Here is a 25,366-nt window from a genome sequence, read left to right as displayed (position 1 = left end):
TTGTGGATGGAAGCTAACGATGACCAGCTGCAAGCCCGAAATCTTTTTGAATATTTAGTTCGCTGGGAAAATTTTAAATTTCACAATTGGATCCTTCTTTTATCCACCAGACTCATTTCCTGATGTAACTGAAAACTTTAGAGAGAACCTCAGTTCATTTATAGGTGTGTTTTCAAATCATACTGTAATCATCAGTGGAGGCTGAAATCATCCAGCAATCAATTGGGAAAATTAGTGTTTGTTAGTGGTGGCTGTGATAAGACAACCTGTGAAACAATACTAAATGCCTTCTCTGAGAGCTACCTACAGCAGATAGTTTGGAACCCCACTAATGATCAGCTGTATTGGATCTAATGGCAACAAACGAACCTGATCTCTTTGAGGATGTTGATATTGAAACTGGTGTCGCTAACTAAGGCACAGTTGGGACAGCAATGATTACCAAATTACAAAGGACAACTAAACCAAGCAGAAAGATATATGTATTCAGTAAACTAGATAAAGAATCAGTAGTATCATATCTTGGGAAACTTTCAGCACAGGGCAGGAGTGTGTAGAGGAACTATGGTTCAAATTTAAAAGAATAGTTGATCGTGCACTAGATAGATGTATATGCAGTAGAACAGTTCATAATGGGAAGGACCTTCCTTCGTATTCAGTCACTGTAAAGAAACTTCTAAAGAAACATAGATCACTGGATAATAGGTTTAAAAAAATCCTAGGGCTGTAGATAGAGAAATGCCAAATGAAACATGTTTGACTGTCAAGAGAGCAACATGTGAAGCCTTCAGTAATTACCATAGCTGAATATTGTCAAATGGTGCTTTACAAAACTCAAAGAAATTCTGGGTGTGTGTAAAGGCTGTTAGTGTCACCAAAATTAGTGTCCAGTCCCTGGCGACTGAGACAGGAACTGACAGTGAGGCTAGCAAAGCAAAAGCTGAAATGTTTAACTCCATTTCCAAATGTTGCTTTACAAAGGAAGACCCAGGAGAATTGCCGCAGTTTAATCCTTGAACTACTGAAAATATGAGTGAAACCAGTTTTCGTGTCAGCATTTTGAGAAACAGCTGAAATTGTTAAATCAAATGAAGCTCCAGGCCCTGATGGAATCCCTGTCAGAGTCTATACTGAAATTGCGGCTGAGCTAGCCCCTTTTTCTGGCTAAAGTCTATCCTTCGAACAAAAAAAAACTTTGCCTAGTTTTTGGAAGAAATCAGAGGTCATACTTGTCTACAAGAAGGGTTGTAGAAGTGAAGCACAAACCACTGTCCAATAACCTTGCTATCAGTTTATTGTAGAAACTTGAAACATATTCTGAACTCAAACATAATGAGATATCTTGAACAGAATGACCCCATCCAAGCCTACCAGCATGGCTTTCGAAAACATCCATCATGCGAAACCCAACTTAGACTTTTCTCACATGACGTACTGAAAGCTTTGGGTCAAGCCCATCAGGTAGATGCAGTAATTCTTGATTTACAAAAAAGTGTTTGGCTCAGTACCACACCTATGCTCATTGTGAAAAGTATGTTTATATGGGGTATCAAATGAGATTTGTGACTGGGTTGGGGACTTCAGTTAGGAAGGATGCAGCATATGTTCTTGGATGGATCATTGTCAGATGTAGAAGTAACTTTGGGTGTGCCCCAGGAAAGTGTGTTGGGACCCTTGTTATTCTTGTTGTATGTTAATGAACTTGTGGACAATATTAAAAGTAACCTCAGACTTTTTGCAGATGATGCAGTTATATACAGGGCGTTTCAAAAAGAAAGAGCAGATTTCAAACATTTATTTCTCAAAAACTACAAATGATAGAAACACAATTCAAACGTTTCTTGTCAGAGAAAGGTTCAAAGTTTTTCAATGGTCCGCGCAGAAGTTCCATGCAAATCCGCAGTGGCGCTGGCGTTTGTTTGTAGGAAAATGGCGACGACCCCACAGGAACGATCATTTTGTGTGCTGCAATTTGCAAAGTTAGAGTCCATTGTTGGTGTGCAACGTGCATTCCGCCGTCAATTCAACAAACAGCCGCCTCGTCATAAGCAAATTTATGAGTGGCATCACAGATTCGTAGAAGATGGTTGCATCTGCAAGCGAAAAAGCACGGGTCGTCCACGCACATCGGATGAAAATGTCGAGCGTGTCCGTGCAGCTTACGAAAGGAGCCCTAGAAAATCCACGGCACGGGCAAGTCACGAACTAAACATGTCTAAAACAACGGTATGGCGCGTTCTGAGTAACCGTCTGCACATGAAGCCGTACAAACTGCAGTTATTGCAAGCATTGCGTCCTGACGACCACAACAAAAGGTTCGAATTTTCAACTGCAATTCTACAGGACATGGAAGAGGACAATTTTGCCGAACGATTAATTTTTTCAGATGAATCAACGTTTCACATTTCTGGTAAAGTTAATCGGCATAACGTACGAATTTGGGCGAGTGAAACTCCGAGGGACGTTATTCAACATGAAAGAGACTCACCAAAGGTTAACGTCTTTTGTGCAATTTCGGTAAACAAAGTTTATGGACCTTTCTTTTTCATGGAGAAAACTATCACAGGAACCATTTACCTGGACATGTTAGAAAACTGGCTATTTCCTCAACTTCAGGAAGATTCAAATCACTTCATCTTCATGCAAGATGGCGCCCCACCACACTTCTCTGAACCTGTACGACGGTACCTAAATAACACCATTCCAGGACGGTGGATTGGAAGAGCAGGAGCACAAGATCAATGTCATCGTCTGTGGCCTCCCAGGTCACCAGACCTTACTCCCTGCGATTTTTATTTGTGGGGGTACATAAAGGACTGTGTTTATGTCCCACCTATGCCCGCTACTCTTCAAGAGGTACGACATCGAATTGTTGCGGCCGTGAATTCGGTAACTAAAGACCAGTTGCGTCGTGTGTGGCAAGAAATGAGATACCGGTTTGATATTTGTCGTGTAACAAATGGTGCTCATATTGAGGTACAGTTTTGATATTTGTTGTGTAACATTTGGTACTCATATTGAGTGAAGGACCGTTGGAATTGTGTTTCTATCATTTGTAGTTTTTGAGAAATAAATGTTTGAAATCTGCTCTTTCTTTTTGAAACGCCCTGTATAATGAAATACTATCTGAAAGAAGCTGCATAAATATTCAGTCAGATCTTGATAAGATTTCAACCTGTTGCAGAGATTGGCAACTTGCTCTAAATGTTCAGAAAGGTAAAATTGTCCACTTAACAATACAAAGAAAGGTAGTATCCTATGACTATAATATCAATGTGTCACTGTTGGTATCAGCCAACTTAAACAAATCCCCAGGTGAAACACTTCGTTGGGATATGAAATGGAATGTTCACCTAGGTTCAGTTGTGGGTAAAGCAGATGGTAGACTTTGGTTTGTTGGTAGAATACTGGGGAAGTGCAATCAGTCTACAAGGGAGATTGCGTATGAATCACCCTTGCAACCTGTTCTAGAATATTGTTAAAGTGTGTGGGACCTGTACCACGTAGGTCTAATGAACTTGTACAGAGATGGGCAGCACCTATGGTCACATGTGTGCTTAACCCATGGGAGAGTGTCACAGAGATACTGAAGGAACTGAAGAGAGAGACTCTTGTAGATAGACAAGAACTATCCTGAGAAAGTCTTCTAACAAAGTTTCAAGAATTGGCTTTTAATGATGATTCTAGGAATGTACAACCACCCCCTAGTTATCACTCACATAAGGGTCATGAGGACAAGATTAGAATGATTACTACAGCATGCGCAGAGAAATTCAAACATTCTTTCTGTTCTCTATATGTGAATGGAACAGGGAGAAATCCTAAAAACCGGTACAATGGGATGTACACTCTGCCATGAACTTATCGGTGATGTGATGAATATAGATGTAGATGTAGTTTATAAAAGGACAACAACAGTGCCCATTGGCCATAGTTTTATCTAAGCCAATCAGGAAAGGGCAAGGCCTGTAACAATTGTGCTTCGTTTAGGATGTGATTAAAATTTTTTCAATTTTGTTTTCTTGGCAAATGATAGCACCAAGTAGTGGCATTGTAACCTAATCTTCATTGTGGTGGATGCAGGTAGGACGGCAATTAGAAAATACAGTTTCAGAGAATATAAAAAGGGCTTAGAAAAAACAAACTAGAAAATAAATTAAAAAGAGACTGTCAGATAATGCAGTTTATGTGAAGTGTACAACTTCCACCATCATAACCTAATGAAAGATCTTGCCGAGAATCTGAGCAAATTCTGGTTCTACACAAAAATCACTAAGTGTGTTGTGGCTTCTATCCAGTCTCTCATAGACCAGTCTGATGCAGCGTTAGAACACAGTGAAAGGAAAGCTGAAGTTTTAAATTTCACATTCAAAAAATCATTCACATTTGAGGATCATTTGACTGTCCCTCAGACTACGAATGGAGGACATAATAATAGGTGTCATTGGTGCAGATAAGCAACTGAAGGAGTTGAAAACAAAGAAGTCAGCATGTCCAGGTGGAATCTCGATTTGTTTGAAGTTGGCATGTAATTAATTTCCTTCAGGCAGAAAAGCTTCTGTCCACAAATCAACACAGATTCAGAAAACATTAGTTAGCTTGCACTTCACTCACATGATAGCCTTGTTAACCTTGTATGGAATTCCTCTGACACATTGCATATTCTTAGATTTCTGCAAAGTGTTTAACACAGTGCCCCAATCTCAACTGTTAATGAGGATCTATGCGTGAAAAGGTCAAGGTGATGGTATACCAGTGTGTCATGAAACTGTATGTTATGCCCCCCCCCCCCCCCCATTTCTATGCATTGAAATGTGAGCCCAGCCTGTCAGGACTGTGGACGACTGTACGACTGTTGCACACGAACGTTTCATGTGCTTTTCCTCGTAATTGCATCACTGTGGAGAGCATCATTCTCTGTGCTCATGAGACTGCATTTTTTTTTTTTCCAGGGAGAAAAAATACTGGAGTATAAGGCTCAAGACAGACTGATATACCAAGAGCCCAAGAAAAATTAAGAACGCGTCTAATCCTTCATGCATGACTATGTCATATGCTACAGCTGTGACCATGTTGCTGCCGGTGGCATACTCCTCTATTATGCACCCTACAGCAAGTCATCAGAGCTGCTTGACCATGCTTGCCCCTCCGATAGATGGGGGCTCTCGTCTTGCTGCTTCCCCCACACCCAGTGGGGGAGCAGTAGCTCCCAACTCTCAGGGGAAGCTGATCTCCATACCCCAGCCAGAGATGCATCACTCTCATCCGGCTTCTAACACCAGGAAGGGGTTGCTCGGGATACTCCCTTCCAGAGCCAGTGGCTGAAGGAGCCATAGGCTGCTATTTGTAGGGCTTCATGGTCTTCTTCTGTCCCTGAAATTAACCCAAGAAAGTTGTCCAAACCCACCAAGGAGAAGAAAGACAAAAAAATTAGATGAAGGAAATTCAGCTGGCCTTCACACCACAGGATGCCACATATGATGCTGCTGCTGTGGCTGCAGGAGCAATCCTGGTGGTCTCTGAGGCCCCAGATTGCACCACACATTTCTCAGGTCCCATGTGTATTGCCATCACCACATCTCAACTTGTGGCCGCAGGTGACACTACCTGTTTGGCCCTTTGATGTTCTCCCAGTTTAACAATAGCGCGAGTCTACAGTGGAACTGCAGTGGATTTTTCCACCACCTTGTTGAGCTGCAACTTCCTTTAAGGTCCTCCCCTGCTTTCTGCATTGCCCTTGAGGAAACGGTTTCCAGCAATGTAGACCCCTGTCCATTGTGGCTGCTGGGGATATTTTAAGAATCATGCCGATTATGACGGGTTATGAGGTGGAGTTTGCACATATGTTCTAAACTATATATATAGTGAACTTGGGCCACTTGATGAAACTTTGGAGGCTGTGACGTTGGGGCAGGAGTATTTCAGGATCTTACCATTTGTAATGTTTATCTCCCTCCCGGTGTCAGTGGTAAAGACATTGAAAACTTCCTTGCAGATCTCTACTCTCTCTCTTGAATACTGGTGCCTCCATATACTTCAGTGTGGGATGTGGAACTTACTCGGCCATTGATCTTTCTATTTGCAGCTCTGGTCTTCTCTCATCCAACCACTGGAGGGTCCTCTACGACCTGTGTGGTAGTGAGCACTTACCAACCTTCCTGTCCCTCCCTCACCACTGTTTTCCTTGACTCCCATCTATATAGGCTCTCCATAGTGCTGACTGGGATTCTTTGCCCTTCACTGTTGTACTGACCCCCCCCCCCCCCCCCCCCCACACACACACACTAAATGGAGGCTTTGACGAGGCTCTCCAGAACGAAACGCAACAGCAGCCATTCTATTGGCAGCCGACTTAGTGACCCCATCTTATTTGGAATCCTCCCGTCAGTAAATACCTTGGAGGACCTTGAAAAAGAGATCATGGCATAAGTGGCATTCATCGATTGAATACCTCATTGCCTTTAAACATGTCAGTGCCCGAGGCTGCCACTTAATAAAACGATGGAAACAAGAATGCTGGGAACGGTATGTTCCAACCATTGGTTCACGTATGCCTCCTTCACCAGGTTGGATGAAGATCAGACGCCTCTGTGGATGGATACCGGTCCTCTGCAGGTGTATTTGGTGTTTTGTGAATTGTGCTGTTTTCAGTGACCCAGATGTAGCCAAAACATTTTTCTCTCCTTTATGCTCGAGCCTCCACACTGAGAACTATCAACCTGCCTTTTGTGTCCTTTTCACTACACGCCACCTGGAGCCCTATAATGCTCCATCCAGTGAGTGGGAATTCTTCAGTGCCTTAGCCCTTCACCCTGGTACAGTCTCAGGACCAGACCACATCCTCAACAAAATGCTCAAACACCAATCAGTGGATTGTCAGCATCATCTCCTTACTATCTACAGCTGTATTTGGAGCATGGGTGAGCTCCCATCTTAATGGTGCGAGAGCATCATTGTCCCAGTACTGAAATGGATAAGCAACCCCTAGAGATGGACAGCTATCACCCAGTTGGTCTCACAAGTGTTTTCTGTAAGTTGCTTGAACGCATGGTGAGCTGGTGGCTGTGGTGGTTTCTTGAGTCTTGGGGCCTTTTGGCTCCGTCCCAGGGTGGTTCTTACCAAGGCTGTTCCACTTCCAATAATCTCATTTGCCTGGAATCTGTAATCCAGACAGGTTTTGACCAACATCAAACACCTTATTACTGTCTTCTTCAACCTACAAAAGACTTATGACATCACTTGGTAACACTGCATCCTCACTACCTTACATGAGTATCATCTCCAGGACTCACTTCTGATTTGTCTCCAGAACTTCTTGTTGCACCATACTTTGTACATTTGAGTTAGTGCTTTCCACAGTATCTCTAGTATCCAAGAGAATGGGGTCTTGCAGGGCTCTGTATTAAGTGTCTCTGTCTTCTTAGTGGGGATCGATGCTCTAGCAGCAACTGTGGGTCTTCAGTATCACCCTCCTTCTATGCCGACAATTTTTGCTTTCACTATTGCTCCTTCAGTATGGGTGTTGCTGAACAGTGACTGCAGGGCACCATGGAAAAGTGCAGTCATGGGCTCTCACCCATGGTGTTCAGTTTTCCACCTCCAAGACACATGACATGCGCTTTTGTTGCCATCATACTGTTTATCCACAACCACAACCATACCTCGAAGGCCAATTACTCAATGTGGTAGAGACTTATCAATGTTTGGAGTGGTCTTTGACACCTGGCTGACGTGACTTCAATAGCTTTGTCAACTTAAGCAGAGGTACGGCTATACCGTAATACTCTTTGCTGCCTCAGTAACACCATGTGGGGTGCAGACCGCACTACTCTTCTGCACCTTTATAAAGCTTTGATACTATCCCATCTTGATTATCACAGTCTGGCGTATGGTTTGGCACCACCCTTAGCATTGTGGTCTCTGGACCCGATACATTACTGTGGAGTCCAACTTTCAAGAGGAGCCTTTTGATCTAACCCTGTGAACAGCTTACTCGTGGATGCTGAGGTCCCTTCACTACAGATCAGGTGCCAACAGCAGCTATTCAGTTATGCTATACATGTTTGCCGCTCACCTCAACATGCAAACAACTGTGACCTTTTTCATAGTAGGTAGGTCCACCTCCTACAGCAGAGACTTGGAACTGGAGTCACCATTGCAGTTTGACTACAGTGTCTCTGCTGTGAACTCCAATGTCCTCCACTGTTGCCTGTTGTCAGGGACCAGTCGTGTACATCCCCATGGCGTGTACCCTGATCTTGATCTGTCTTGATATATGCTTGGGACCGAAAGAGTCAGTTGACCCCATTGTGTTTCACGATCTGCTCCTGGCTGTCCTCGATGCATTCTAGGTTCAGAAGTGCTGTACACCGACGGCGCAATGATTAATTAATGAACATACACACATGCAAGGGGCAGTGAACTACATTCCTTGCTGAATGGATGCAGTGTCTCTGCTGAATTGGTGGCCGTCAAACGAGCCCTTAGCCATGCTCATTTTTGCGCTTGCAGGGTGCTTGTAATCTGTAGCGACTCTCTGAGCAGCCTTCAGGCCATAGACCAGTGCTATCTTCGTCACTCATTAGTCGTGACTATCCAGGATCTACTGACATCCATTGAGCTGGACAGCCAGTCTTTGTTGTTTGGATCCCTGGATATGTTGGGATATCAGGGAATGAATATGCTGACCACTTGGCGCAAAAGTGGCTGCCAGGATGCTGATATTGGAAGGGGGGGGGGGGGGGCAGGACTGGACCTTTGGTCCACTAGACACCATCAGTTGTTGAATTTCTGGTACTCGGAATGGTTCGCCTTGGACTTCCCAAACAAACTGCGGGCAATGAAGGAGACCACAACCATGTGGCAGTCTTCCCTTTGCACTTCTCACAGTTTCTAATTGGAAGATAGTTGATTTGATATGGCTGCTAGCTGGTAGAGAGATGTTTAATTCACGTGAACTAAAGATTAAGAGAGATTAACAATTGCATAGAGAACTGTAGGTTATAAAAGTATGCGTCTGTGTTTCAGTGTGAAAATATAATACCATTAATTTTCAAATTGCTTTCCTCATGTAACTGGTGAATCTGGATGTGAAGGTAGAAAGAAGCTTATAGTAGATTAACAGTCTATAGAGGCCAGGTTAGGGACATGTGCAGTACATTGTTTTTGTGGATTTTTGTGAATGAGTTATGTTGTATGTTTCCCTAGACCAGGTAATGAATTTTCATGCTTTCTGAGGTATCTGAGCTACGAGAGAAACTAAACCACACTGCTGCAGTAGGATACGCAATTTCATAAGTTTTCAAACAGGATATAATCTTGATAGTGTTGAGCACCATAGCTGATACTAATTTTAAAGATTGATGAAGCTGTGTTATGACACTTTTATTGTCCTACAACCAGTTTCATTCTTAGAGCATATTCAGGCTGCTGAGTTGTGTTACAGTAGTGATGTAGGTGGTCTGGTTGTTGTATGTAATATTACAGACCAAATCCAGCAACAGTGATCACAAATATTTTGCCAACCACCTGGTGGAAGTACAGTGAACAGGCATGGCATGCTATGTATAGTTAAACTGCATACAGTTTACTATATGCAGTGTGCCATACCTACTCACCACACTTCCTTAAGGCAATTGGTGCATGTTTGTGATAATTGTTTTTGGACTTTGTCCTTAACATTGCATGTCGTCGTCGTCGTCATCGTCGTCGTCGTCGTCGTCATCGTCTTCATCGTCTTCAGTCCAGAGACTGGTTTGATGCAGCACTCCATGCCACTCTATCTTGCGCAAGGTCTCCCAGTACCTATTACAACCTACATCCTTCTGAATCTGTTTAGTGTACTCATCTCTTGGTCTCCCTCTGCGATTTTTACTCTCCACGCTGCCTGCCAATAGTAAATTGGTGATCCCTTGATGCCTCAGAATATGCCCTACCAACAGATTCCTTCTTCCAGTCAAGTTGTGCCACAAATTTCCCTTCTCTCCAATTCTATTCAATACCTCCTCATTAGTTATGTGATCTACCCGTCTAATCTTCAGCATTTTTCTGTAGCACCACATTTTGAAAGCTTCTATTCTCTTCTTGTCTAAACTATTTATCGTCCATGTTTCACTTCCATACATGGGTACACTCCATACAAATACTACTTTCAGAAACGACTTCCTAACACTGAAATCTATATTCGATGTTAACAAATTTCTCTTCTTCAGAAACACTTTCCTTGCCATTGCCAGTCTACATTTTATATCCTCTCTACTTCGACTATAATCAGTTATTTTGCTCCCCAAATAGCAATACTCATTTACTGCTTTAAATGTCTCATTTCCTAATCTAATTCCTGCAGCATCACCCACTTTAATTTGACTACATTCCATTATTCTCGTTTTGCTTTTGTTGATGTTCATCTTATATCCTCCTTTCAAGATACTGTCCATTCCATTCAACTGCTCTTCCAGGTCCTTTGCTGTCTCTGACAGAATTACAATGTCATCGGCGAACCTCAACATTTTTATTTCTTCTCCATGGATTTTAATTCCTACTCCAAATTTTTCTTTTGTTTTCTTTACTGCTTGTTCAATATACAGATTGAATAACATCGGGGAGGGGCTACAACCCTGTCTCAATGACAACAAAACCATTTACATCATAAAACAACACCGCAACCTGAAGACGTTGTAAGAATGAAACCGGTTGTAGTACAATAAGTGTGTCATAATACAGCTGAGGTAGTTTTCATTAATCATTAACATTTTTGAAAAGCATTTGTTTTGTGTCAAGGAGTTCATAAGATATGAGGATAAACAGGCGGTGAGATGCGTATTTACACAGTAAAAATATGTTTTGTGCAGATAAAATTTGTTTTGTTTTCTTTGTTGCAGAAATCAACAAAATGGCAGAAGCATTTCTACTTCAGCAAGGACACACAAGGGAAAAATTGATGGAAGAAGCCATGCATATTCAAAGAATCATTCCAGAGAGAAATATTGATGAGATATATTCATCACTTGAAACTTTCTTTGATGACCCAAAGAGGGTACAGAGAGTTGTGCTCAAATTTTTAGACCATGTAAGGGAAGACAAAGACACTGCTGGTGAGGCCACTGAAGAGTTACCTAAGAGAGCTAGGAAAAGAAACTATGATGCTGATCGTAATAAACCATCTACATCAGGAATTCCACCAAAAAAGCCTTCTAAAATTCATGTTAAGAGTGATGCGAATGAAGACAACAAGACTGAGAATGTTGGTGTGTCAACACATAGTGATTCTCGTCCAGCAGAGAGTGACAAAGTTACCATAGCAGATGGGCTGGATGTAGTTTTAGATCAGTGTAATTTGGTGAATAGAAGTGATTCAGTTAGTGATGTTAGTTCAGAAAGTGACAAGTTTAATGAAATTAAGGAATATTTGTGGGAAAATGAAGGATTTGCATTCTCATCTGAAGATGAACCTGAACTTTCTGATCCAGATGTGATGGATCCTAGTTCTGAACCAGTTAAGAATGTCAATGCAAGACAGAGGGATGAAGTAAGTAATGAACCATCAACCTCTTTTTGGGATCCTACAGTTCCAAGACATACAGGAAATGGAAATCATAAGAACACACTTGACAGGAACCTTCCAGTTGATTTGACGCTGCCTGGACCATCTACTGCAAACTATGATGATTTACTTGCTCCTCCTCAACTTGATGACAGCGATGTTGTATGCATTGACATTAATGGGGTGGATGATGAAAAGAAACAAGCATATTACAATTCTCTCATTGAAATTTTCCCTGATGCTCAGAAGGATTTTCTGAGAGCCATATGCGATAAATGTTCACAAGATGCCGACTGGTTAAGTAATGCTATATCAGGTTTATTGGAAAATGGTTACCCAAAAGCTGCAGATAGCAGTGAACAAGAAGGGGAGCAAACAGCAAACCAGAAACTTTCTGGAAGAACAGAAGAAGAAAAGAAAATGATAATAGATGAAAATTATACTAATCTGCTTGCTATATTTCCAAATGCTGATCCAACTTATATAAGAGAGACTTGTGAACAGATTGCAGATGATGAAGACGCAATGAAAAAATTTGTTAGTGACACTTTAGAAAGTGGCAAGTATCCAACATTAGCAGAGTATGAGGAACGAATGAAAGTAATGGAAATTAGAGAGAAGTATCTCAAGAATTTCAAAATTGAAGAGTTTTTGGAAATTTTTCCTGATCCTTTTAAGTACTTCTTTGAAGAAAAAAAAAATGATGAAAAAGAGTCTGAGTTAAGTTTAAATTACCTAAAATCCCGTTACAGAAAAATACGTATAGTAGTTTTGCAAGAATATTTGATGAAAAATAAATACAGTCTCACTAAAGCATGTGCAGAGTTAGACAAATGCCGAAATTTTATGAAATCAAAGCGTGGTGAACATGAAATACAGTACAATGAAAAAGACATGAAGAATATTCCATTTATGCAGGAGGTAAGTGTTCTGTATTATTATTCAAATATTATTAATTTTGAAATTTCTGTGGATATAATTTTATGTAAGAGTATTCTGGTGTTTGTATTATTTTGTATGATAGAATTATTCCCTTACTGGTGCGGCTCGTAATTAAAGGCTCTGAGGTGGAGTCGCCCCAAAATATATGTTAAAGTAAATTTCGCAAGAACGTATTACGTAATTTAAATTATCAGGACTAATTTCGCATATTTCCCATTCAGATTAAAGTAACGACGGTCAACATTTTTGGAACTGTTTGTATTGATGTTTTCCAAACAGTTAGTAGTGTTTAGGCTGCACCTTGGAACGTCTGTAAGCTGCATGTAGTAGCGGTTTGGGGGCGTGGCTTCTACATAGTACTGCTCTTTATGGGTGACCCGAAGGCTCAGAGCTTGCAGCCTAAGGGTGTCATACCAACAACCACACGTTTTTCACATTCCACTATCTATGTAATAAAGGAATGTAGAGTGGCCGAAACTTCGCTATCCAATTTCTGTCTCTGCACATCTCTACTATGCTTCAATGCGTCATTAATTGACGTTTAGTATTATTGTTTTGATAATGTTTTACGTAGTTGTTTTGTTTCTGCCATTGGCTATTTTATCCATATTTAGAATAAGTTTGCAAATAACCCACCAGAATGCACTAGACTACAGTAACATAACAGTACTGCCATCTAGCGAGAGTTTCATAAGTGATTAGAGGACAAAGTGCGCGAAATTTGTCCCGTTACTTTACTTTCCTTGCTTGCTGATGCTGACTGCTTTTGTTGATACCGTGTGATATTAGCAAGTTTCTTTTTCGGAGTGTATTTTGCAAGATTTTAGTAAGTTTTACTTGCTTGTGAATATCTGTGACATACTGCGAGTGTGAAACCAGTGCAGTATGAATTCAATGTGCAATTTAATAGGTAAAAACTTGGAACACGGCCATAGGATGAAAGTGAAAGAACTTGGTGCACCCAGACCCGATCTAATGATCAATCAAGAACAGAAACAGTGCAAATCTAGGCAAGGATACAAACACAGTTTTAATAGAGCAATGTACGATGCAGCTGAGTGGTTGTGTGGTTGTGCATTTTTCTGTTTCACCTGTCTTCTTACAAATAGTACTGATAGTGCCTGGACTGAAACTGGTATCACTGACTTAACGAATTTTCACGCAAAGGTGAAAAAACATAATTCCAGCGAAAAATGTTTAAATGGTTTCATTGAGTTTTCAGTGCTAGGGAAAGTGGACATTATGTGCAAATTAGACAGTGCTTACCGCGGTAATATAAAGATTATAATGAAAAAGTATCAAAAAATCGGTATATTCTGGGTAAACTGATAGACTGTATTAAATTTTGCAGCAAATTCGAGCTTGCCTTAAGGGGCCACGATGAAACAGAAGATTCCAAAAACCCAGGATTAGTCAGTCTTATGGCAGAACTGGACTGCGTCTTGAAGCAACACATTGAGAAATCAGAAACCCATGTTTTCTTAGGCCTATTGAAGATAATTCAAAATGAACTCCTGGAATCAATTTATGAGGTATGCCTCAATCTCATCAAGAGTGAACTGTAAAAGGCAAACTTTCTCGCAATAGAAGTTGATGAAACTACTGACTGTGCAAATTTGTCACAATTGGTCCTAATAATTTGCTATGAGCTACTGGGACAAATAAATGAAAGATTTATTTCCTTTGTACGCCCAAAAAGTCACAGTGCAGATGATGTAACTGCGGCTGTTCTCTGCCAGCTAGAGAAAATGAATGTACATGAAACACTTGAAAAACTGATAGCTCAGTGTTACGATGGTGCTCCTGTTACGAGTGGCCATAAAAGTGGAGTTCAAACTAGAATTAGAGAAATGTACAGGAATGCTCACTTTGCTCGCTATGCCCATCAGTTAAATTTAATTGTTGAACGTTGTGTGACAGGCAATAAACAGGTGCGGATCTTCATTAGCAACTTGGAAGGAATTTCCACCTTCTTTTCCCGGTCTTCTAGTCGTACAGCCATTCTTGACGAAGTAGTGAAGAAGCGTATTCCTACCTGTCCTCAGTCCATCAGACGGAATTTTAAATCACGGAGCGTAACCACTGTGTACAAATACCAAAAGGAAATTGTTAAGTGCCTAGAAAGAATTATTGATGATGATGCCAGTGATTACAAGACAATAAACAAGGCCACGGGACGGAAGGGTTTCCTGCACGACGAAGATTTCCTCTTCTGGTTAAATTTTTTTAATACAGTCATGCCTCATTGTGACATTCTCTTTAATCAATTTCAGCAGAGTTATATTGATGCAGTGAAAACTGTTGAATATTTATCGCACTTTGCAGATTCTATCCAGCAAATTAGGGCCTCACTTGCACAGAACACCAATATCTCACTTGAAACTGACGGTCACTGGGAACAGGTAGTACCAACTGCAAAACGGGGACGTTTCACAGAATCAAGATTAGTGTGTGCACGAAACGTTTGCGATCTCATCACAACTCAGATCAGAGAACGATTCAGTTTCAATTATCACTTATCCATTGCACAGCTGTTTGATCCACCGTTGTTTGCAAAACATGAAACTATTTTTTCGGAAAAAGAACTTAAAATAGCTGTTAATTTGTTCAATTTACAGTCTTCAGATCTACGTCATGAACTGAACATGTTATACAGCCGAAAAGATTTTATGAAGGCGTCAGGTGCTTTGACCTTGTTGAACTTTCTTTACGATAACAATCTGGCTAAAGCTTTTCCTCAAAGTGTAAAACTTCTGCAAATAATAGTAACCTTCCCTATGACGACCGGAGAGGCAGAAAGCTGCTTCTCTACGTTAAAGCGAATGAAAACATTCATGCGCAACACTGTGAATGAGGACAGACTTTGTATGCTTGCAATGTGTTCCCTAGAAAAAGAATTACTGAATCGGCCAAATTTCAATGAAATGGTCATAGACCATTTTGCTGTGCAGAAGGGGAGACGAGCTGACTTCGTCTGTAAACAAATGAATTGAGGTAAGCAAAAGTGCATTCATAATTGATAAGAGTTAATTTCTTTATATTAAGTCCTACTTAGCCTATTAAGTGAAATGAGTAAAAAAGGGTAGTGTCATGTTTAGCCAGTCATAAACGTGATGACATTTTCCGAAACAAATCACTTTTGGTGCCGGTACAGTGTGTTGCGCTACAGTGTCACATTTTGTGTACTTTAGCACAACAAACCATACTAAAAATGACGTATTTTGGAGAGATCTTTAATGCGTTACTTCACATAAATGCGTATTTTCATAATACACAATAAATACTAACATGTTCGCTTCTCAAACATGTGAATTAATATGGCAGTTGCACGGATTGCTCATGACACCCAATCACAGCACAAGACCTGTAACATCACCAAAACATCACAGTATCGTCATGCGAATTCATAAACTTCGAGCTTTGGAGGTAAACCACAATAAACGCCTGAAGTTTAGAACTGAAAACACCAAAAATATTAAGCAGCCACAAAGTTAACATTCATCGCATTAAAGATCTCTCCGAAACGCGTCTTTTCATATGATTTGCTGCAAAGTGTCAGAAAATGTAATGATGACGTATAAAAACACGAACCAAAGATTTTAACTCGAAGTTAGCTTCTAATGATATTTAATACCTGGTTATAGAAGATACAGTATGTAAAATTATGGGTAGAGAGTGATCTGCCCATCCCCCTCCCCCTGAATTCTTAGTTGTTTATGTCAGACTAATCTGTAGCATAACCCGAGGTCTATGTTGGCGCTCCGATCGATAAATACCGCAGCCTTCCCCAGTATATAAACCACGAGCCGCGCTTGTTCCCTTATGTATTGCAATACTATGGTCATGGTTATTCCAGCATGGCAATAATAAACAAAATTGAGGAAAGGCAACCACTCACCCATTACTAATTGATGTGCAACATATAGGTACATGTAACAGTGCAGGTTTTGCATCTTTTGAGTTACTACTCTTTTTCTGGTTTAAACACACACGTGAGTACACATATACAAAACAATCCACTCACTTATGGTCATAAGAACACTACTTATGAGTTGGTCCTCGGGATAACAGGAGTGAGAGGAAAGGGAACTAGTGTTTCTGGCAACTGGACGGGTGGGGGGGTGGGGGGGGGGTAGATTTGCCTGGCAAGGGGATTGAGTACATAAGCAGGAGAAGAGAAGACAGCTGGCTCACGGTGGGAGTTTTAAAATGACTGCAATATGTGATGGTTGCCACAACAAAGGGGGTGCGGTGGGGAAATTGGAAAATAGAGAAGACGATTTGGACATGAAGGGAATAGTGTGGGAAAGGTAAGGATAAAGAATGGAAAGTCGATTAGGGAGAGTCTTGGCTAGAGGGATTTTGAGAATAAATGATATGTTAGTGAGTGAGATACAAATGGTTCAGTTACTGAAAAAAAACTGCTGAAATCTTTGGTGTTGTGGTTTTCCAAAGCCAAACCAATACAGTCCTAACACTCACTGCTGTGAAAATTGTTACTGTCTGACCATTGGAGCAACACTAGTGTACTTAGAGGTAAGAAAACAGTCTTAGGATTAACGTTCATTTCTTATTACTTTTCTACTTATTTAATGAAATAGTTATGGTAGTTTTGCCTTCTGAGCATTAGTAAATTATTGAAAGACATGAATGATTGTGAAATAAATGTGAAACAGCCGAATCTCACTGATTCTGGATCATATGCTAAAACTTATTCGTGAGGAAATTCTTTCATATATGTGTATAATTGCAGCTTGTACTGCTGAAATTGAGAGATTATAAACACTTAGAATGTAAGCATACATTTCTATTGTTGTCTGTTCTTACAAGGTACATTCAGTAAGTAATATTTTGTTCTGAAAGATTCTTTTTATTCAAGATTCCAATACACCATATTGTCTACAAAACCCCATTTTTCAGCACAGTCTGTTTTCAAAACAACATCCTTATGCGACCTTACTGGAGGGCCTATATGCGTGCACGGTACCACTCTACCGATCGACATCGAAGCTGGAAGGTGAGAGAACCGGTTCTGTAGGGCGGATGAAAGAGAACAATCCAGTGAATATTTGTGAGCTCCTTTGGGGTGTGCAGACTTGTGTGAAGCCTCGTGTTGTCATGAAGAGCGAGAAGTTTGTTTGCGTTTTTGTGGCAGCGAACACTCTGAAGTCGTTTCTTCAATTTCCTGAGAGCAGCACAGTAAACTTCACAATTTGTCGTTGCACCGTGAGGGAGGATATCAAACAGAGTAACCCCTTCAGAGTTCCAGAAGACTGTCACCGTGACTTTACTGCTGAGGATGCGACTGTAAACTTTTTATTTGGAGGGGAGGTGGTGTGGCACCACATCCTGGATTGCCATTTTGCTTCCTATTCCAGGTGGTGAACCCATGTTTCATTGCCTGTGACAATATTCAACAAAAGATTGTCACAGTCAGCCTAGTAACTTGCAAGCAATTCCACACAGATAGCCCTTCGTTGCTCTTCATGGTCTTCTGTTAGCCAGTGAGGAACCCCCTTTGAGGACCCCATTCGGTGGATGAGTTTGTCGGCACTACTGACATTTATGTCCAGTTGTGCAACAAGGTGTCCGATTGTGATCTGCTGATCACCTCGAATGAGAGTGTCAGGACATTACAACATCGCAGGGGTCACTACTGTGTGCAGCTGGCCAGCACAGAGGAGATCGAACAAGTTTGCTCGACTTCGTTGCGATGGTGACAGACACCTCACACAATGGGTCACCGTGCTTTTTTGTCATTGCCAGGCCTCTGCAGACATTCTACAATTGCTTATGAATATCAGCGATGCACTGGTTTTCCACCGCCTCTCCATAACAGACACCATTTTGAAGGCTACATGTAGTGCCATCACCTGTTGGAACTTCATGAGCTGTAGGAGATAAAGCGGGAATATTCCGCAATGTCTCACAACAAATTGTGCATTTTTAACCGAAATTGGCCAAGGGAAAACAGTGTTGCATTACTTATTGAACGTCCTTTGTATTATGGTAGGTACTTTCCTTGGCAGTTAATACTTTTGTATGGAGTCAAATGATTTGCACGTCCTTACACTTGACTTTCCAGTGCACAAATGTTTATGTGAATGTAACTACCTTTGATTGAAAAAAAGTGTCAAAAAGTCTTGCTGTTTGTGGCTCAGATGTAGCAACAATAGTGGAATTGGTTTCTTTCATATTGGGAAACAGTTTTCTTGTTTTGGACATTTTATCATCACATTTATGTGTCGGCTTATTTGATATGTCAAATAATGTAGATATTGCATTCCTTACAAGTTTCCTATGTCCACATTCACTGGTTTAACTGGGAGAGTATTCAACAGAACATCAGTTGTTGAGTAGCAGTAGGAAACATCTTTCTGCAAAAGGACAGGTTTTTTGCTATTTACCAGCCTTATTTTTATTCTGAACAGAAAAGTCATTCTTCAATAAATACATGTAGGTTACATGACAGTTGTATACAAGCAGGTCTGTAATGTACCATTTCATACCTCTTAGGGTCTTAAAGAAACTGAAGAAAGATAAATGGGTGTCACGTTTTAGTTACTCCCCATTTTTATGGCACTATGTATTATTCTCATTGTGAACAGTATGTTACAAATCAATATAAATGATACTATTTGCACTCATCTGATATCATTTTCAAAAGTGTAACTTACTGGCCACTTGGAATGCTGCTGGCACAGAGTATAATAAAAATGAGCAGGAGTGTCATGATCGTAGGTGTTAGACTGTGTGTTTACGGTATACCCTTTATGGTTTGCCATTGCATGGTGGTGGGCATTCATGCATGTTGATAGCTGGTTAGGTTTCATCCCCTCTTTGAATGCTGCATAGTAATTGTAGCACAGTGGGTATATAATGTGTCTGTCTGCACACACAACACTACCTAATAGAAAATGCCTGTGACTTCGACAGCACTATGTCCATCGGTTGGACAGAATTGTTCACATGGAAATGACATAGAGTTGTAAATTGAGACCATAATTGGTCTAAAGATGGCCTACAATATTTTGTAGGTTTGAGTGGATGATGGAATTCTGCTTTAGTAGATAGGACATGATTTTGGGAAAGATATATATCATCTCAAAGCATAGCAAAAAGTGGTGGAAGCCACAGTTGTAGACTGTATTGAGTTTCTTCAAGGTACACTGGTCACTGACTAGTTCACAATAGTAATGGATTCGGTAGTATAAGTGGCACAAAAAATGTGTTACTGGACTAATTTAGAGAATTTTGCCAGCCTTTAAAGGCTTTGGTGAGGTTACTATCATGTTTGGATTACTCCAGCTTGGCACTCAGGGCGGCAACAGTTCTATCAGGAGATAGTGGTAATACAGAATGAGAGAAAGCTTCAAAATATAGGTACTGTTGGTGGTTGCTAGTTTGACTGCACAGAGTCAGCTGAGAGGTGGTAATCAACAAGTTGCTCCCTGAGTTGAGAAGATACAGATAAACTGGATTCAAGTGCTGATGTTGAGATTCATTGAGATAGAGTGGAGGCGGTCCTTGCCATGAATCCAGATAATTAGATACATTTTATTGTAATTTTCCCTCTATTTAATGGAGAGATGGCTGTGAAAATGGCGGCTTGCATTTTGCAGTGGTTAATGTTGCATATTGCTTTGTCATCAGTTCTGTGATTTTGTTCTGTCAGATATCGTCATAAGAAAACAAAAATAAAGAACATAAAGACTTTTCTACTTGATAAACAAATCAAAACCTTACAAAAGATTCAACTGCAAACACTACTGTTCCTTCCCACTGTCATCATGCATAACACATTGTTTATGAAACAATTTGCGCTTCTCATAACTGGAGACACTTTTGAATGTGATTAATCATACTCCTTACCAAACTGTCCAGATAAGCCTGTGGGATATTGTCAGATTCCTCCACAGTAGCCTCCAAGATGCCCTGTAAGGTCTCTGGTGGGACAGGATGATTGCAGACTGGCCCCTGCATTCTCAATGCAAGTGAGAGCTGGAGAATGTGGAGGCCATTCAGTCTGACTGATTCTGTGCTCCACTAAAAGGTGTTCACAAGATTGTGGCAGTGGATGCATCTGTTGTCATCCATCAGCATGAATCCTGCTCAGTATGTTCGTCAAATGGAGCATCAATGCATGCTAGGTTGTCATCCTAATACTTCACACTAGTCATTCTCCCATGTATTCACACAAGGGGTGTCCTGCAGTCACACACAATTCCAACTGAAAATGTGACTGAATCACCTTGATAAGTAAGGGTGGGGTGTATGATACAGTCAGGATGTAAATGCCACCCTCGTTGCTGCCATGTGACAGGAGCCCCTCTGTGAGCCCAATTTAGAAGAGAAGCCTTGAGAGGTCTTCTGGCATGTAATTGCTGCTCTTGGAGACTATTTTGCACCATTTGTGTTGACACTTGCACTCCTATAGCTGTTGGAACAGCTGCTGTAGGTGTGTACTGTTGCATTGAGGGTTTCTACTTGCTGCTATCCCCCGATATCAGTCATGCAGACCTGTTGTTTCTTCTTCCACACCCACTGCTGTGATCACCCTCAGCTAATCCTGTCACTAGAAACCTGTTCCAGATTCTAGAGACACCACTTTGGCTCACAGCGACATTCGCTGCAACATCCACCTACCTCACTCCCTGCCCCGTTAGTAACTATAAGGAGCCTTTGATCGTATGTGTTGTTGTTTGAACAATACTGAAGCAACATAACTCTCATAATGACACACATCGCAAGTTCTCCAATGTTTACAGGTGACGTGGTTGACGTAGACTTAACATAATGCCCCCTCACAATACAAGTATGGACTGTTCGCCCTAGAATTTTGACTGATTCCATAGTCACGGGTTTGACACTGAACTGTGTAGATTAACTATAAAATAATTTTAAAATATCCTATATTAAAGGTTCCTCCTTCAGTATATGTAATTTAAAAGGAAATTGATTAGATTATGAAGTCTGAATATAATGATACAGATACTTAAGCTGTAGGTACAACCATGTTGTAGGGCTTCATTCCAGATTACTGTATATCATCTTTAAGAGGGGCAGCAGCTTTTTACTAGTTGTAGAGCAAAAATCTGGATGATTGACTGATCCTTGTAACAACAGTCAATACAACATTTCTGCGTTGGTAATGCGGTACACTTGAAATTGAGGGGAAACTACAGCTGTTGATTGCTTTGAGGACCTGCAGCTCAGTGTGTGGTGTAATGACTCGGGACATCCCAGGGGAAACCCATCAGAAGAAAAATCAGAGCTAGCAATCTAAGGGTTGGAGCACAGAATGTTATAGTATGATTAAAATAGCTTGCAATTTCTGATAATTCTGTGTGGAGCGAATGAGGGGTACATTGTTTCCAGCACAAGCCAGTCAAGCTGTGTGCTTTCAGCAAGTAATGGTTAATCAGTCATGAATAAAAGACTCGGTCCCGTTGCTCTCCCAATCGTGGAGACAACCAAATTTTTAGGCCTTACATTTGACAGGAAACTTAGCTGGTCTCCACATGTGTCATATTTGGCCGCCCGTTGTACCCGTTCTTTAAATGTCCTCCGTGTTCTCAGTGGTCTGTCGTGGGGAGCGGATCGAACCGTCCTACTTCGTCTATATCGGTCGATCGTCCGCTCCAAGCTGGATTATGGGAGCTTCGTATACTCCTCTGCACGGCCATCCATCTTACGCCGCCTCAACTCCATACAACATCGGGGTTTACGACTTGCGATCGGAGCATTTTATACCAGTCCCGTAGAGAGTCTTCATGCTGACGCTGGCGAATTGCCACTCACCTACCGGCGCGATATACTGCTTTGTCGGTATGCCTGTCGGCTACTGTCAATGCCCGACCATCCGTCTTATCGTTCCTTTTTTGACGACTCTCTTGACCGTCAATACGGGTTGTATGTCTCTGCCCTGCTACCCCCTGGCGTTCGCTTTTGTCGCCTCCTTCAACACCTTACTTTTTCCCTCCCTGCAACCTTTCGAGTGGGCGAGAGCCGCACGCCACCTTGGCTCCAGGCTCAGGTCCGCGTTCACCTTGACCTCAGCTCGCTCCCAAAAGAGGTTACCCCCGGTTCGGTCTACCACTCCCGTTTTTTGGAACTTCGTTCGAAGTTCATCGACATGACTTTCATTTATACAGATGGCTCTAAGACCAATGACGGGGTCGGGTGTTCCTTTATTGTCGAGGCACAAAGTTTCAAATACCGGCTCCATGGCCATTGTTCGGTCTTCACAGCTGAGCTCTTTGCCCTCTACCAGGCTGTTCTTTACATCTGCCGCCACCGACATTCTGCTTATGTCATCTGCTCAGATTCCCTGAGCCCCATCCAGAGCCTCAGTGATCCGTACCCGGTTCACCCTTTCGCACACCGGATCCAACGCTCTCTTCAGCAGCTGGTGGACGTCGGTTCTCCAGTTAGCTTTATGTGGGTTCCGGGCCATGTCGGTATCCCTGGGAACGAAGCTGCAGATGCCGCGGCCAAGGCTGCGGTCCTCCAGCCTCGAACAGCTTCTTGTTGCGTCCCTTCGTCCGATTTTAGCAGGGTGATTTGTCGGCGCATCTTATCTCTGTGGCATGCCGATTGGGCTGCACTCACCGACAACAAGCTTCGGGCCTTAAAACCTCTTCCCGTGGCTTGGACGTCCTCCTCACGCCCTTCTCGGCGGGAGGAGGTCGTTTTAGCCCGGTTAAGAATTGGACACTGCCGGTTCAGCCATCGCCATCTGCTGACGGCTGCGCCGGCGCCGTTCTGCCCATGTGGGCACTTGCTGACGGTTAGACACATTTTAATGTCCTGTCCAGATCTTAACACACTGCGCCTCGATCTTAACCTGCCAAATACTTTAGATGCCATTTTAGCGGATGACCCACGAGCAGCTGCTCGTGTTCTTCGTTTTATCAATTTGACACACCTCGCTAAGGACATTTGATGATGCTGTTTTTTAATCCTATGCCTGTCAGTCTGTCTTTTATCGTGTTTTCCCTTTTAGTTGTTGTGGTCAACTTGTGCCTCGCGGTGCATTCTTAGAGTAGTCAGGGCGCTAATGACCATTGAAGTTGTGCGCCCTAAAACCACAAAAAAAAAAAAAAAAAAAAAAAGGTCATGAATAAGAACTTTGTTGAATAACAGACAACTGGCACAATACTATTGAATATTGTATAAATACTCAGAAATAAAGTGTAAGTCGTGTGACCCCAAGGGAAGAATTATAGCTATCCTCTTCCTCGGAACTGTATGTAGTGCTGGAGCTGACAAATTACCAATCTCCGATTTGTGCATTCTGAAATCCTTCACTAATCTAATTTTCCCCAACTACCTCCTCAGTGTACTCACAACTTGTGACCAGTCCTGTGGTGTAAGTTTTGCAATAGTATCTTGTGTTAGCATTTCCACCTCAGTGAGAATAAACTTTTTATTAATTTCTTGACACTTTTGAAGTTTCAGTTGGATTTAAATGACCATGATATGGAGGTAGCCTGATAAAACTAGGCCCATTTGCCACAGACAATTCATCAACCCATTAGCTTTGAGTATTTGGTTTCCTGCAGCTTGAAAAATTCATTTAAATCCGTCTTATTCTTGTCGTCTTATCAGGTTCGGTTTTCTCTAATGGAACTGCAACTGCTGTGTTCGGATGCAGGCTGAGTTGGCATCCCTTCGCTCCCAGCTTCAGGCAGTGTTGGCTTCGGTCACACAGCTTGAGGCTGTTGCCAATGGGCATCACTGTGGGGGTCCGGATGGGGGTTTGTCGGGGACGGCCAGCTCGTCCCACGCATCCCCTGATCGGACTACGACTGTGGTTGCCCGGGATACTGCCCGCATTGAGGCTGATCCCTCACCTGTGGTAGAGTGGGAGGTCGTTTCAAGGTGTGGCAGGGGGCGAAAGACATTCCGGAGGGCTGAACGGAAAGCCTCTCCAGTTTGTCTGACGAACCGGTTTCAGGCTCTGTCTCAGGCTGATACTGATCTTCGGCCTGACATGGCTGCTTGTCCTGTTCCAGAGGTTGCCCCTCAGTCTGCAAGATCTGGGAAGTTACTGGTAGTTGGGAGCTCCAACGTCAGGTGCGTAATGGGGCCCCTTAGGGAAATGGCAGCAAGAGAGGGGAAGAAAACCAATGTGCACTCCATGTGCATACCGGGGGGAGTCATTCCAGATGTGGAAAGGGTCCTTCCGGATGCCATGAAGGGTACAGGGTGCACCCATCTGCAGGTGTTCGCTCATGTCGGCACCAATGATGTGTGTCGCTATGGATCGGAGGAAATCCTCTCTGGCTTCCGGCGGCTATCTGATTTGGTGAAGACTGCCAGTCTCGCTAGCGGGATGAAAGCAGAGCTCACCATCTGCAGCATCGTCGACAGGACTGACTGCGGACCTTTGGTACAGAGCCGAGTGGAGGGTCTGAATCAGAGGCTGAGACGGTTTTGCGACCGTGTGGGCTGCAGATTCCTCGACTTGCGCCATAGGGTGTTGGGGTTTCGGGTTCCGCTGGATAGGTCAGGAGTCCACTACACGCAACATGTGGCTACACGGGTAGCAGGGGTTGTGTGGCGTGGGCTGGGCGGTTTTTTAGGTTAGATGGCCTTGGGCAAGTACAGAAAGGGCAACAGCCTCAACGGGTGCGGGGCAAAGTCAGGACATGCGGGGACCAAGCAGCAATCGGTATTGTAATTGTCAACTGTCGAAGCTGCATTGGTAAAGTACCGGAACTTCAAGCGCTGATAGAAAGCACCGAAGCTGAAATCGTTATAGGTACAGAAAGCACAGATTTTTTACAAAGGCACAGACGGTGTTTAGAAAGGATAGATTGCATGCAACTGGTGGTGGAGTGTTCGTCGCTGTTAGTAGTAGTTTATCCTGTAGTGAAG

General features: G+C 42.2%; 1 protein-coding gene across 1 annotated transcript in view; it reads left to right on the top strand.

The window, feature by feature from the left end:
- LOC124616111 overlaps positions 1-25,366 on the top strand; it is a 235,005-nt gene that overhangs the window by 53,214 nt on the left and 156,425 nt on the right. The window contains exon 2 of the mRNA XM_047144378.1: positions 10,881-12,463. Coding sequence (XP_047000334.1) covers positions 10,892-12,463 — 1,572 coding nt within the window. The 5' untranslated portion in view covers positions 10,881-10,891. The remainder of the gene's footprint in view (positions 1-10,880; positions 12,464-25,366) is intronic.

The sequence above is a fragment of the Schistocerca americana genome, chromosome 1 (genome assembly GCF_021461395.2).
Source record: "Schistocerca americana isolate TAMUIC-IGC-003095 chromosome 1, iqSchAmer2.1, whole genome shotgun sequence".
Lineage (NCBI taxonomy): Eukaryota > Metazoa > Arthropoda > Insecta > Orthoptera > Acrididae > Schistocerca > Schistocerca americana.
Note: the sequence above shows the minus strand (reverse complement) of the source record. Positions and strands in the feature narration are given on the sequence as shown.